This window comes from Heteronotia binoei, chromosome 6, assembly GCF_032191835.1.
Source record: "Heteronotia binoei isolate CCM8104 ecotype False Entrance Well chromosome 6, APGP_CSIRO_Hbin_v1, whole genome shotgun sequence".
Classification (NCBI taxonomy): Eukaryota; Metazoa; Chordata; class Lepidosauria; order Squamata; family Gekkonidae; genus Heteronotia; species Heteronotia binoei.
This window is the reverse complement of record NC_083228.1, coordinates 29726490-29741462: the sequence shown is the minus strand read 5'-3', so window position 1 is coordinate 29741462 and position 14973 is coordinate 29726490. Positions and strand designations below refer to the sequence as shown.

The following is a 14973-nucleotide window of genomic DNA, read 5'->3' as shown; positions in this document are numbered from 1 at the left end:
TAATTATCTTGGGGTATTCAGTAGATCTTGTAACATTGTTTAAACAGCCACTAAATATTTTTTTCAGTTCAAACAGTTTAACAAAGAGTATGAACTAGAAAGATCAAGAGAATTCCAAAATGCAACCTGTCATTGAACAAATACCTGGCTTTATACATTCGAGAAGTGAAAAGTTTATTTTGTTGTTATTTCCTAGTAGCATTTGAATTAGGAAGGTAAATTTCAGAAAATGTTGAAGTCATAACTTTTTTTAAAGAAATTGAAAATTAAGAAGAAATGGAAATGTTTGCAGTACTTTCTTAACACTCATATTCCTAAAAGAACCCTGCTGCTACTCTAATGGGACCCAAGACCAAGCCTCATGACCTAGTTATTTAGGAGAAAGGAATTGTGAGAGAATTGAGTCCAATAGCACCTTAGAGAGAGCTCATCTCCGGAAAATCTTGCTGGTCTCTAAAGTGCTCCTGGACTCAAATCTAGCGGCTCTACTGCAGACCAATGTGGCTTTCCATTGTAACAGAGCATTTTAATTAATAATAAATGTGGATATTCACTTAATAGCATTGCACTTTTAAACAGCTTCTCATTCATAGACTGTAATCTTGTTCATATTTGGGAGTGAGCTCCGCTGACCACAGTGTGACTTACTTTGAGCAAACATGTGAAGGATTAGGCTGTAAGTGTCCTACAGTATTATCATGAACATGGTTTTACCCTTCTAAGCCCACTGACTTCTGTGGAAGTTAGAAGGGTATACTCCAGATAGGTCTGCAATCCTGACTGTCACATATTCCCTCCTTGGGCACCCACTTCTTTTCTCTTTAAAGCCTTTCTTCCCTTTTATTGTTGGGCTTCCATCCCTACTTTCTCCTCTTTCTAAGTTTCCAGGGGGTTGTGAGTCCCCCTCCCCATGTCCTCACAGAGCCATATTTAGTTCTGTACTGTGCCACATTTGGCTCCTGAGCCATAACTTGCTGACCTCTTGTGAGAGCAAATGAGTCGCTTGAAGTCTCCCAGTAAGTTCCATGATCACTGGGGCTTACGCCTGGGGAGATGTGGTTGCAGGTCCAACACTGTGGCACACTGGAGGTTGTCGCCTTTGATATGTGACAAGTGGAGACGACTCATTTCCCAGGTCTGTTATTACAGAATTGCAGACCTTCACTTTGAAAACCATATGAGAATGCAGAAGACAGAAACCGAGTTTCAGCCATCAGCATATTAAAGGATTATTTATTTATAAATTAGATTTATGAATTGTCCAGTCCCTGATTACTCAGGGGCTCTGGGCGATGAACTACAAAACACTAAAACATCAAACTCTAAAAAACAATAACAATTCAGTTCAGAGTTAAAATGTTGAATTCTTTCAAGAGTACCCCAGTAGGATGCCAGTGCTTGTGTTCAGGCTCAAGCTGCTGTTGCAAGGGCTCTGCAATTGGATATGACTCTAGGATGGAAAGTATTCACCCTGTAGGTTTGTACTTTTCTCTTTCTGTAGATAAAGCAGAAGGTGAACAAGGCTATGGACGATGTGGTTTCTTCTTTGGCTTTTCTGCATAATGGAAAGCCATATGTCCAAACGCTGCCTGCCAAAGGCCTGAGCCAACCAGAAGTATTGCAGAAGTTGAAAGATTACAGCTCGGCGGGTAGGTCTGAGAGAGTGCTGGTATCATAAACATTTTCAAATAGTTTCATGAATTCCATTACTCAGTGTAGGGAAAGCACTGGTATTACTGACAGTTTTGACATCTGCACTTGTTCTTAAATAGTTTCTCTTTAGTTTCTCTTTGGTTCCAAAGAGAAAAAAGATAATGGCTGTGGTAAACAAAAAAACCCTTGCTGTAGTCTCATAATTATGGTGGAATGTACTGAATTACATGGGTATGCGGAAATCTTTATGTTGGTTTATGCATTTTGCACCTCAGCCTGACATATTGTAAGAGGAATACTTTTTACATTTGCTTGCAGGATACCTGAGTATCTGGTTGCTTTTACTTAATTTCTTGCGTATAGTTTCATATGTTTTGGCACCAGAGAAGAGATACAATCAGTTAAAAAATTAGAAGTAAGCCATGGGATCACATGCTCCTCCCTGTTTGTTCCCTGCCTCTCCAGCTTGGCTAACCTGGTTCCACAGTAACGGGCTGCAGGCTAGGAGAATGGGAATGACTGTGGCCCTAGCTTTGGGCCACTGATCTGTTTTCAGCTTCAGGGGTTTAGCTAGTTCAGTGCCCATGCCGCAATTCCCCATTTTTCCGGCATTGCTGGAGTCACTGAAAGACCTTGAATTGAAATTAAAGCTAGAAGAAGGGGTAGGGGTGGAAACCCAGACACGTGTTGGTTCTACTGTTGATTTTTAATACTCCTTAAATGCTTTGAATGGATTTTTTTTTTCTGGAACAGCCATACAGAAATACCTCAAAATAAATTAACATTTTTAAAAGAGTAACAGCGGTAACCAAGGTTAAGCATTGCTTACTTAACCTTGGTTCAGAGATCCGAACCTGTTAACTTCTGTAGTAGCCCAATAAAGAGAACCATTATTACTTATTTGGTAAAATTTGGCAAATGCCTACATAGGATTGGAGAGAGCTTAAGGTATGGGCTATTTTGATTAAGATGCATTTGTGTTGCAGTTTGAAAATGGCAGAATGTCAATTTCTGTAGTCATTGCGAAGCAAAAGAATGCAAACAGTAAACTTCAGAAATGATCAGCAAAGTGTTTTTAAATAAGATAAATACCAACCAGTTTTTGTCTCACTGCTTTCAGGAAAACTACGCTGGGAAGATGGCAAGGTTTCAGGGACAGTCTACAGTGGAGAAGACAAACTTACTAAACTGCTAATGAAGGTAATGCAGTGTGTATTTAAGGTTATTGAATGTGTGTGTATTTTAAAGAAATAGTTCAAATGAAATTAATTTTGTCCTGTAAGATAGTTACTAAGACTACTTCCCCCTCCCTAAATGTTCATCCAAAGATGAAGATAAAAATTTGGAGAAATACGGGTGTAGAAAAGTATTGGTGAAATAGCTGCAGAGTAAGTAGATTTGTTGAGAAGCACATTGCTGTCGATTTTCAGGAAAAGATGTGAATATATTTCAGCAAGGCACATAGCGCACCAGAAAGGAAGTATTTATTGGCTTTGTCCCGCTGCAGCTTTATTGCAGTTGATGGCAGCAACACGAGGCACTGGTTGTATCATATTTAATAAGACTATTTTGAGAAGCCATGCTAATTCATTTTGGTCCTGCAGGGCAGGAAACTTGCTGTGCCAGTCTTGAGTTTAGGTAGGAGGCTCAACTGTGGTATATGTTGCTCACTTAGGATCTAATTTAGCCTGTAAATATTCATGCTAATTCTATGACAAGTGGAAAGGACCCAGATCTCTGTCCCCCCCTCCCATAGGCCTAAACACCATAAAGACTACTTATAATGGGGAAACGATATAAACAATGACTTTCACTCATTTTTCTGTTCTGAAAGGACATTTTGCATTTAATTTAAAAGGCAATTCAGTAGACTTTCTGGTGCAGTTCCTTTCAGATTTGTACCAGTCTCTGCTAGACTAGTACATTTCCTGCTCAGTGTGATGCTAAACCTAGCCCTAGAAATGTGGGAACTAAGCACTTTGTGCTCTCATTGTGGCTGGCTGAATAATTACTTAAAAGTTCCTGCATACTGGTTGCCACCCTCACATAGAGACAATGAGTGTTCTGATTCCTATGTCAGATAGTACTTTCCACAGCCTACCTCTTAAATTCAAACCGTACGGCTGTGTTTTGTTACTTAGAGGGGACTGAGAATAGCAACAACTTTCATAATTTATGTTACATATGCTTTCTAACAGGCTGGCAGTCTTAGTGGTGAAGTTATACCACAAAAGTACAGTGTATTTTTGCCATTTTAGTATACATATTTGGTATTGTTTCCCCCCGCCCTTCCTCAAGTAAAACCTAGTGGGGGCATCTACATTCTGGCTCCTGTGTATTTTTTGGGGTGTGTGCATGTATCTTTTGGAGTTTCTTGCAGGTTTCCTGATATTGCTTCTTTCCATTTTCCTGGGTGTCTGCACCGACTAGACTCCAATACTAGTTTCAGATTGGACATGACCTCTCAGATGGTCATGTTCATCATTGCACAAGGAAGGATATGTACAGTACTCTTTAACCAAGATCCCTCTGAAGAAATAAGAAATGTTAGTTGAGAGCTGGCTGCAGATACAGCTTAATTACTCAGGAAGTGTTGTAGATCAGAGGTGACTAGCCTGTGACCCTTACAGCAGGGGTTTATAGACCATCTGGATAGGAGCTGGAGAATCCAGAGGCTGGGCTGTGCAACACAGTTAGCCCCTGTGTTTCTGACTGGCTCTTCTGTGTTGTTTTGCTCTCTGTTTCCCACCTTAGCAGACTAGAAGCAAAACCAGTCTCAAGGCACAGTGGCTTGTATATGAACTGTGATGTAGTGATACTCTTTGAGGTTAAAGATGACACCCAAAAGAGTGACCACTGGTGTTGTATGCTTGCATGGGTGAAATCTATTTTTTTTTTTAAAAATCAGTAATTGATAGAGAGGTGCAGAAAGGCAGTTGTTAAGGTGCACGTGGAATGTGCTGTTGTGTAGCCAGTGTTAGTACAATACCCAGACTTATTCATACACAGATGAATTCATCAGGTTGTTTTTCAGGATCTTTTCAAAGTTGTATGTACAGCATGCCAGAGAAGCTTAGCCAATTTGTATTATTTTCTTTTATTTTGCATAATTTTGCAATGGTTATTCTTCTGTAGGAGTTCCTGATTGTGACCGATGGAAAGGCAGGGAACTATTCAGTCATTTTGTATTGATGTCCTTTCTACAACCACTGGCAGCTTTATTCAATAACTTTGCTAGCTTCTGAGGTTCCAGTATGCATTTTCCACTTTCAGGGGTATTTTTTAGCTGTTGGGACTAGAGAGCTTTGCTTAGGGACTATTGAGATTCTCAGAAAACTGAATTTCATGCCCAGCATCATTTCCCTTTGTCTGTGCTCCTTTGCAGTGTGCCCTAGTCCTGCCTTGCACCTCTTTTTCATCTTGCATTCAGTCAGTCAAATGTCATTATTTTTCATGAGGTTTATGCAGGGACTTTTTGGTAACAGGAACTCCTTTGCATATTAGGCCACACCCCTGATATAACCAGTCCTCTTGTACTAAGAGCCCTGTACTAAAAGCCCTGTAAACTCTTGGAGGATTTGCTACATCAGGGGTGCGTGACCTAATATGCAGAGGAGTTCCTGCTACAAAGAAAGCCCTGGGTTTGTGATTTCTTCTAAGTATTTGCCTACTGCAAACCAAGTGAGAGGATGTGAGTCTGGGAGGGTATGTTTCTGCACCACACCACTACATCTTCCCTGCTGTCATGCTCCTCTAAATTGAAATTGATGGGGGACATCTGTGTTCCAATTCCAAGACTCTGTGTGCTTCTTTTCACTTCCTAGTAGGGACGGGCACTTCTGGAAAAATTTGGTTAGTCCAGGGCTTGTGAGCCAGGCAACTCTGGACCAAACACTGGACTGAAACTTAGAGCCCCACCCTGAACAGAATCGATTTGGATGGTATTGGGGTCTGCCATCAGCATGCTCACATTACCTGGAAGCAACACGTGCCCACCAGCTCTGGGTAGCATTGGGCCCTGGTGTGCCCGCATTTTCCAGAAGTGATGCAAGCATGTGTTTTCCGGAAGTGACTGACATGCTTGCGACACCTTCGGAGAATACGGGCACACTGGGGGGTGGAGTCCAATGCTGCCTGGAACTGGTGGACATGCATCATGCTGAATGCGATCCCAAGCCCGCCTGAAAAGCTTGGGGTGAGTGTCTGGGAAGGTGCTTTCCCTGGACCTCAACTCACAAGTATTGAACATAGGCCAAGTTTGGATTGGACTTTGGCTTGGCATTTGGGTCTGTGCCTATCCCTTCTTCCTAGAGTGCCTGAATTCAAGGTAGAAAGCTTCTTTAAAAGCACTGCCCAAGGGTTTCCCATATCATAGATGATACATTTCACCATGGAGCTGTCCTCAGTTCTGGTTCTCAAAGGCATGCTGGGAGAAGGTAACACTATGAGCATGCTTGGCCAAATGCTGTGAAACAGAAATGATTGGGTTATGTGAGTAAGGATGGATGTTCTTACTAGGGATCTAGCAAAGCTGGTAAAATATTTCTTATTTCTAGGTGCCTGGGATTTTCCCTGTCCTGTCTCAAAATATGGTATAACTGCCCTCCAATAAAATTCTCTTAAGAACTATGGAGAAAAAGCCTTATATTGAGAAGCTGGTGAGCTGGCATGTGGCTATTGTTTGTTTAGGGTATGTCTTCACCAGCCTTCCATCATCTCCATATGTTTTCTTTTCTCTCATCACAAGCAAAGGAGGGTGGGGTGTCTTGCCATATTTATGGGTTATTCTGTTTTAGTTCTCTTCCCACCCCCATTTGCAGTGCCAGTCTGCACCACTTCTGTGTTCTTGCACCGTGTTTCCAAACTAAATTCAGCTTCGGAGAGAGATGTAAATCCGTGTGCATGTAAATTTCATTCTAGGTTCTCAAGTCTCTCTACTTAGCAAAACATACTGGTGTATCCTTGTGAGACAATTGAGCAGACATGCTCAGCTAAGCCTCCCACCCTTGTTAAAAGCACTTTATGTATGTGAGGTTGGAGTCAAAACGAAATCCAGACTGAGTCAGCTTTCTTTCTTTTAAAATTAGGTGTATATGATAGTTACCCCACATCAGTGTAAAAGAAAAAAAAGTGAAAATATATTCAAAATTCTTGTTGATAGTCTAGGCATAGAATTATATACAGTGCTAGTATCTGAGTCTGTAAGGACAACAGATGTTGAGTCAGAAACCTTATTTGTGAACTTTTCCCTTCTGGAGGAATGAATAAAGTAGCACTATTGAACGGTTGATGTCTCCTTATGTTAACTGCTGCACCCACCTAAAGTGGCTATTTCATTGCTTCGTTCATTCTAGATGCAAAGAACTTGGGATGCACAGTGTTTCCTTTGTCTCACATTCCTTTAATTTTAGTCTTTAAGTACCCTTTTAGATAAGCCCACCAATTTATTTTTCTCCCCCCACCCCAAGACAACCTTCTCTTTCTTTAGGATCATATTTTTGATGGAAGGTCTTTTTTTGGAAGGGTTTAATGGAAGATGTGGAGGGGTTTTTTGTATAGTTTTATACTCGTTTGGAGTATGTTAGGATCCCCCAATGCATGGGATGGTTCAAAGAAGTCCCTCTGTGATCTTGGAAATTGAGATTCCATGGGGCTTGGTCATGAATTGCTGGATCTAGAAAAGGAAATGGAGGATATATTAAAGTACCCAGATGATGCTTTAAAGATAATATTAGTATTAAGACTGAGTAACCTAACTAGATATTGTGCTCAAACATGTGTGACGAAGTGTTAGCATACACTCACACACGCATAAATTTTTTTGAAAAGCTGCTTCAGGAGGGTACAATTTAGAATGCAGAAGGGGTGCTCAATCCTCTGTTCCACGGTGTCTCTATAGCCTACCTCCCACCCCCAAACAAGATCCTAGGACATGCTTACAACTTGTAACTGTGTGTGGAGAAGAATGTGCCGTAGAGTTGTAACCAACTCATAGTGACCTTGAAGCATGGGGCATTCAAGGCAAGAGATGAGCAGAAGTGGTTTGCCATTGCTTGCCTCTGCGTAGCAACCCCATTTTCCCCCCTGATGGTTTCCCATTCGAGTACTGACTGTGGCCGACCCTATTTAGCTCCCCTTCCTTCCACCAGCCTAGTCCAACAGAAGAGCCACATAAGTTGGTGGAAGACTCCTTAGGGGAAAGGATGTCCCTTTTGCCTAAGGTAGGAAACATGGCCAGAATTTGGGATGATCATTTGGAATGGGGAAGCAATAACCAGATATATATTCAAAAAATCTGCTATGTAGCCTTTTTAAATTGGCCTTTCATGACATGGCTCCTCTATTTTTCTTTCTGTTAAAAAAAAAATTGGGGGTTTGCATGTAATCTTTACATAGACCCTCTTACTTGTATTCTGTAAAGTTCTTCATTTGCAAATGGTGAACAAAATCTAAAAATAGGTGTGGACCAAAGACAAGGATTTCTTTGCCCTAAAATGTATCATTAAGATGTCAGCTGGGTGTGTGTACTATGTTTATTTATTACCACCCATTTCCTAAGTGTGCAGAGTGAGTCAGTGGAAACAATTCATTTCAATGTATTGTGCCCCATTATGTGCAAGCCACCTTTGCAAGATTTTTTTTCTTTTTACGTTGCCATGTGCAGTGACATCGCTTCAGCAGATCACTAATGCAATGATCTTTTTTTTCCTCATGGAAAGGGGAGCTCAATGAGGAAAGAAGCAGATACATATTTACCTTTCAAAAAAGTGCGTCTGCTGCTTCTCCTGTCAGTTCTTTTTTTTTTAAACCTCTTTCTAGGTACCTCTTCAGTCTGCACTCAGAATTAGACTAACCTTAAGTCTGACTGTGCACGAATCTGACTAGTTGCTGGCCTCTTGTGTGTTCCTCCCTCTTTCCTTCTCATGCAGTGTGTGATATAAGACTGCTGGTTTAAAACTTAACTGCAGTTACCTGTGATGTACAAATGTGGGCACACAGCTTAACTGGAATTATCTTTTCCTCCCACAAGTTATGGTTCTAAACTGAGGTTTAATCCAGGCTTGGAATCCTTATGGATGGATAAGTGAGAGGCTAATTTTGGTTATGCCATGGTATCAGAACTGCTACATCTTGGGTAACCAGAGTTAGTTCCTTCGTGCATGAAAAGAGGTGAGAGAAGCACAAGCCCACTATCAAGCTGGTTTTGTGCACATGTAGGCTTCATGTTGGTTTGGTGTGACCTCTGAACTCAGCCCCCCTCCCTGGTTCTTTGTAGGAAATGACCAGGGGTCATTTTGTACAAAAAAGAGGTGCCAGAGCTCTTTGGCGCAATGAGTTGTGCCGGCACAGCATCTGATTCTGCAAGGAAACCTCTCCCTGTAGGATTGGCTATTCTACAGACTCTGCTTCACTACCCATTTGAAACTGGGCAGCCCAGCGGAGCCTGAGCTGAGTCGGCAGGGAGAGGTCTCTCCAATCTTTCTTCTCTTCCCCAGGCAGCCTATGAGCCTATAGAATGGACTCCATTCTATCCTGTGGGGCCCATAGGATAGAATGGAAAGATCAGGCCATGGGCATGGCACCAGAGAGGGCCCATAGGGCAGAATATACAGATTGGGCTGTGGTGCTACCACAGAGAAGCTGTTTAAAGTTTAAAATGTCTTCTTCTTTAGTGTTGTGCTCACTGCCAGAACTCTCCATTCTATCCTATGGGCCCATGGGATAGAAAGGAGAGATCGGGCTTAGAGCTTCCAGAGCACCATTCCAGAGAGCTCCAGCCCCAACTGAGACCTGGGAATGACATTGTAAGGCAATAGCGTTCATTGTATGGATGGTGTAGTCAGGATTTTTGAAGCTTTTCTAGGAAAATTCTGTGGAACAGAACTCTGGGATATCCTCATCAGACTTCGCCAAATTAATGCTCCTTGGTGGAGAGAAAGGCTGACAATTTCCTTCTGTAACAAAAAGTGTTTGGATAGTTCAGATTGTAATCACTATTGGGTGTGTGTGTGGGAGGAGGTGTGATTTTATTAACTCTTCTAGTGTGATCACACCTTAACTGTAATGTGTTGATTTTTCTCCCTGAAGGTTTATGAGGAATTTGCATGGAGTAACCCTCTTCATCCAGATATCTTCCCAGGCGTGAGGAAAATGGAAGCCGAAATAGTCAGAATGACTTGTACACTCTTCCATGGTGGACCCGATTCTTGTGGAGTAGTAAGTAAGGCAATCTCCTGAGCTTCCCCCACATAGCTTTGCTTCTTTATCTTGTTACTAGTTGCGGTGATGATGTTTTCTTCTCGCCATTAAAAATTCTTTGTAGGAAGTTTTTAGTCTCTTGCTTGCAAAACATCCTAGGGATGCTCTTTCATCAGCTGAATTTTAATATGCCCATCATGAGTTCACAGTGTACTAAGGTTGCTTGGCTTTGGCACTGCCTTTGTAGGAGTAGGTACCTTGACAGTTAATGCTTTGCTGGCAAACTGATCGCATGGTTTTGTTTTTAAAGTAGGAGGACAGAATGCAAATCTGATAAATAAACAGATGGTCACCACATTTGTTACTGCTGGTACTTTAGAAGGCCTCCAGTTTACCTGGTCAGCTGTAATTATTCAGGAGTACATTCCTTGCTCTGCCAGCCTGAGAACTGCTGAAGTAGTTTGCTTGCATAAAAGCAGAGGTTGTGCTGTATGTCGTGTGAAGTTACTTGCAAATGCAGTCTTAGTTGGTAGATCGTAGTTGGTAGATCGTAGCTCAAGGCTTGTGGACTTCCGGTAACAAAAATTTGCCAAGCGTGCAAAAGAATTGCTTTGTTAGTCATTTCTCTGTTGAGGTTGCATGGACTAAATATGTTAAGAAGTTAGGACCACCTTGTAGAAAGGATTCTGAAATTCCAGAAATATCAGCATTCTCTGTACGCTGTTATCAAGGAGGGAAAAGATAAACAAGAGAGCTCTCAGGTCATCTTTGGAGCAGCGCCTGTTGCTTGGATGGTCTCAGGACAGTCTTCTGCCCCTGCGATGCAGCAGCCAGTTCTCCATCTGGAAGAGTCACACATAAAACTTCCTGCCTCACAACCCCTCTGAAGCAAGAGGTGCCTTCTTTGGGGCAAGGGAGTCAGTAGTTGCCCCTGTGCTCCATCCCTTGCCAGCTGAGCTTAGGTGCAAGAGTGCCAACAATGCAGAGCAAGATTGCTGCTTCTCGAGCAGTAGCATAAGGAAGGCCATGGCAGTGCAGTCCTACGTGAAGTTTTGCCAGTCTAGACCCTTGATTTCATTGGGATTAGACCTGAGTAACTCTGCATAGAATTGAATGGTGAATGTACATAAGAGGGTGTCAGCGGAGGCAAGCCTGAGGGAACCGCAAGATGATTCCAACCCGTTGTAATTTGCTGAAATTTATTGTGCCAGTTTGCCTTGTCTCTTGCAACCTGGAAGAAAGAAGCAGCCCATAAATAGCAAAACTTTGAAAGCAGGTTATTCATTAAAATGACTTGGTGATAAGATTGGAGATCAATAGACTTTGCTTTGAATAGCTAATGTGGCCTGCGACTGAAGATGAAGTGTGAGTTGAGGTTTCTTTCTGCTGATGAGTAACACATTTTTATCAATGATACTAATATGGCATTTTCTCCATATACATTCAGAGTCTGCCTGGAGATGGAATAGCTCATTCTCTTAGGTGCTGTGCCCCACTGGCTCTTAAGAGCGACAGTGTCTGTTTTGCACGCCCTTGCTGAAGTGTGGCTTTCAGAACAGTCTAAAGCCATTTATCTGTAGGTTGGAGTAAGTCTAGACTAAACTATGCAGTCTTTCTTTTTTTTTTTTACTTTGGACATGTTGAGTCATTCTGTTGGGTCATGTGGAATGGCTGGCTAGATCTTTCTGCCTTATTACGGAAATTGGTGGATTTCATCTCCTCATCTCTTCCCCTGTGTTATGCTGTCTTCCTCCTGCTTTTATTCTTGCTACTTATTTCTCATATCTAAAATGTGTGTGTTTGAAATTCTCAGTGTCCTATTCCTGTTCTTTCATCTCATACCACTCAGCTGGTATCTGGGGACTCAACTGCCATTCTCATAGTACTTGAGGCTATATCGATGGCTAATGGATAAAAATGTAAAAGCATATAACCCTGACTCTCCTTTTATAAACATTCCAGGAGCAACCTGGCATCCACAATGGCTATAGTTAGTTCTCTGTTGCTTCAGAAATGTTTTAGGCCATGTAGTTTCCCTTTGTAGCATGTTTACATCACATGTTAATGACGTATCTTTTAAATCAGTATCAGTTTCAACAAAAGCTTTGTCAAAACCTTTGGAAAAAAACCTTTGAGTTTCTCCCCCAGGTCTTCCATCTCCAACCTGTTCCTCTTTCATCCCCACCCAAGCACATGACATGTGTCATAAATTCCAGTAGCTCGGTATCCACCGATTGCCAAAGGCCATTGAATAAACAGCGTCTAGCCATTATTTCCCATTTAGTAAACATGTTGATCTTGGTACTTAAAACTAGAGAAAAGGTCATCTCTTTACTTGACAGCTGTAAAAACACTGCTGCTATATGCCTAAGGAATCACAGGGTGATGCTGCACACCCACTTCATTGGCTCACTGTGTGTGTTGTGCCTGTTGAGACTCAGTAGATCTCTGAAGTATACAGAAGAGTAAGACTATAAGTTTTCGCATTCACTCCAGAAAGAGAAAGGGAAATCCAAAGAGCTGCATCAGTTGAGCCTCCTGCAAGGGCGAATTCATCCTCGGCAAAAGTGCTTGCTGGGCTCCTATGGGAGGTGCATATGGGGAAATGGGAGACATACTGCTAACCTCTCCCCACAGTCCTCAGCAAAAGCACTGTGCAGCACTTGCCCCCAGATCCTTGCTAAGCAGAAATGCTTGATCACCCACTGGTTCAGTTTGAGAGCTGCTTGTGAGTTGCTGTCATCAGAGTCCAACCAGCAGGTGGGTTGGTCTGAAGCAATAGAACAAAGTTAAGTGTCCAATGGCACCTTTAAGACCAACAAAGTTTTATTCAGGAGGCAGGGCGGTAAATTAGCATACAAAATAATAATAAAGATGTTTTTAATAGATTAAAAGAATCACAAGGACATGCATATACCAGAAATGGAGACTTTGATGGTGAGAGGCTGTTATTAGGTTTCTTAATTGTAAAGAAGAATAAATCTAGAATCTGTTATCATGCTCCACTGGTCTCCTCTTAAGCATAGGTTAAACAACATTTTTCTTAGAGGTCCTGCCAGAGAAATCTAATCTACTACGTTGCATAATGTTACAGACATTATTCCACTATACTAATAGAAATAACCCACAAAACATTAGAATACAGTGGATGTATAGCTCTATTTGGGGAGAATGAGTTTAATGTATGCAATGAGATTAAAGATATATGCTATGTATATATTTATATATGCACACAAAGAAGTAATTAATTTGCATGGAAATGTAAGATATTCCTGCCAGGGGGGTTGATTTTGAACCTCAACTGCTGCTGCCAGTTATGCGACAGGTGTGACCGATTTAACCACCATTCCACTAAAATCGATCCCAATGTCACTGTTTCTCTATTCAAAATTTACCTTTCAGAAAATGGTTCATTAGGCATAGGGATGGATTAAACAAAAGTTGGTGTATTAAAACAACCTGGCAGGGAAAGGTACTGGTACATACACAGGTGTTTAGGGTTGAACAGATGTAAATTTGTACACAAAACTTCTGCTGAGGTAACTGGCTTTACCTGATACAGTGTTTCCCTTCAAGTTATTTTACTTTCTCTCAAGGATTTACAGATGTCACTAGTTTAACTTTTTATGACTGGACTATATTTCTGGTTAATGTTTTCCTTTCACAGTTTCACCCAAACTTGAATGTGCTAAACTTTGTCCCTATGGGTATAAGACCAAGGTCTCTGCACTAAGAAGAAGACGACGACGACATTGGATTTATATTCCGCCCTCCACTCAAGAGTCTCAGAGCGGCTCACAATCTCCTTTATCTTCCTCCCCCACCACAGACACCCTGTGAGGTGGGTGGGGCTGAGAGGACTCTCACAGCAGCTGCCCTTTCAAAGACAACCTCTGCCAGAGCTATGGCTGACCCAAGGCCATGCCAGCAGGTGCAAGTGGAGGAGTGGGGAATCAAACCCGGTTCTCCCAGATAAGAGTCCGCACACTTAACCACTACACCAAACTGGCTCACCAAACTAGACCTTCTCCTCTTGGCTCAATCGTTACTATCTGTCCAATCAGACTACTGACCTGGGCTTTTGGGCAGCTATTTAGGACCATGTACTGTTGCCTCAAAATTCGTTTTCCAAAGCCTGATCTGCCAGCCTTTCAATCTTTTCCCCCTTTGGACAATAAGCTTCATAAAGGGACTGTTTCCCCACTCAAGATGTGATGATTTGATTGACAAATACAGAGACTGTTCTTCACTTCTGAGAGCAGTCTCTCACGAGAGCTCTTAAAACCCCATTTCATGGACTCTGCATTAGACTCTGCCTTGTGACTTTTTGGTCATACTTTCAAGAGCATCTCCCAAAAACCTGCTTTCTTCTCCAGTCAGTCTTCAACTCCCCAACTGACTTTTCCAACTGCCTACCTGCCACTCTCCTTTGACAGTTCGAAGCAGTCCATCCATGAGAGTGAGTTGTATCAGCTGTCACTCAGTGGCCCTTAGCATGTATATTGCCGCTGTTTGTCACACACCGCTTTTATGGTAGCCCTTGAGGAAAATCCCTGGTCTTGCATATGATTGGGGCTTTTGTGGATTCCTCAGTAAATCAGTTGTTTCATTTCTAGGAATCAATTGCTTTTGTTTATATTTTGAGCAAAAAATAGCATCGTTAATTGGGTTTGCCTATGTCATCTATAAAGTTTATATCTCCATTACATGGCATTACATTTTATGGCACGCATGGCCCGGCCTGACAGAGAAAGGAGTTTGACATCTCTGTTCTATGTTGATGACGTAAGACTGACATTCTGAAACAAATGCTGTCTGTCCAGTTTTTGCTTCTTGTCTGCTGAACTCTTCTGCTGGTGTTAACTGAAGGAAGTGGAGATGAATGTCTCAAAAGGCTGTCAGCTGTTGCTGAATCATATGCAGAGACCAGAGGAAGTGTCCTGTGACAGTGATTCACACTGTTCTGAGCAGATGTTGCATTCTCTGCTGGAAGGCAGACAAACAATACTGTGGGGTCAAGTTTAAGTGCAAAGGTGTTGGCAGGTAATGAGCTATCACGCATGGTGGTTCTGAAGCTCTCATGGTTTGGAGTTGTGCCCAGAAGTTGCTCACTATTTACAC

The 14973-nt window shown here is 42.0% G+C and overlaps 1 protein-coding gene across 1 annotated transcript in view; it reads left to right on the top strand.

The window, feature by feature from the left end:
• The window catches only part of SGPL1 (sphingosine-1-phosphate lyase 1), a 57834-nt gene that overhangs the window by 30934 nt on the left and 11927 nt on the right, over positions 1–14973 (top strand). Inside the window, exons 4-6 of the mRNA XM_060241183.1 lie at positions 1502–1649; positions 2774–2853; positions 9742–9870. Of these exons, the coding sequence (XP_060097166.1) occupies positions 1502–1649; positions 2774–2853; positions 9742–9870 (357 nt within the window). The remainder of the gene's footprint in view (positions 1–1501; positions 1650–2773; positions 2854–9741; positions 9871–14973) is intronic.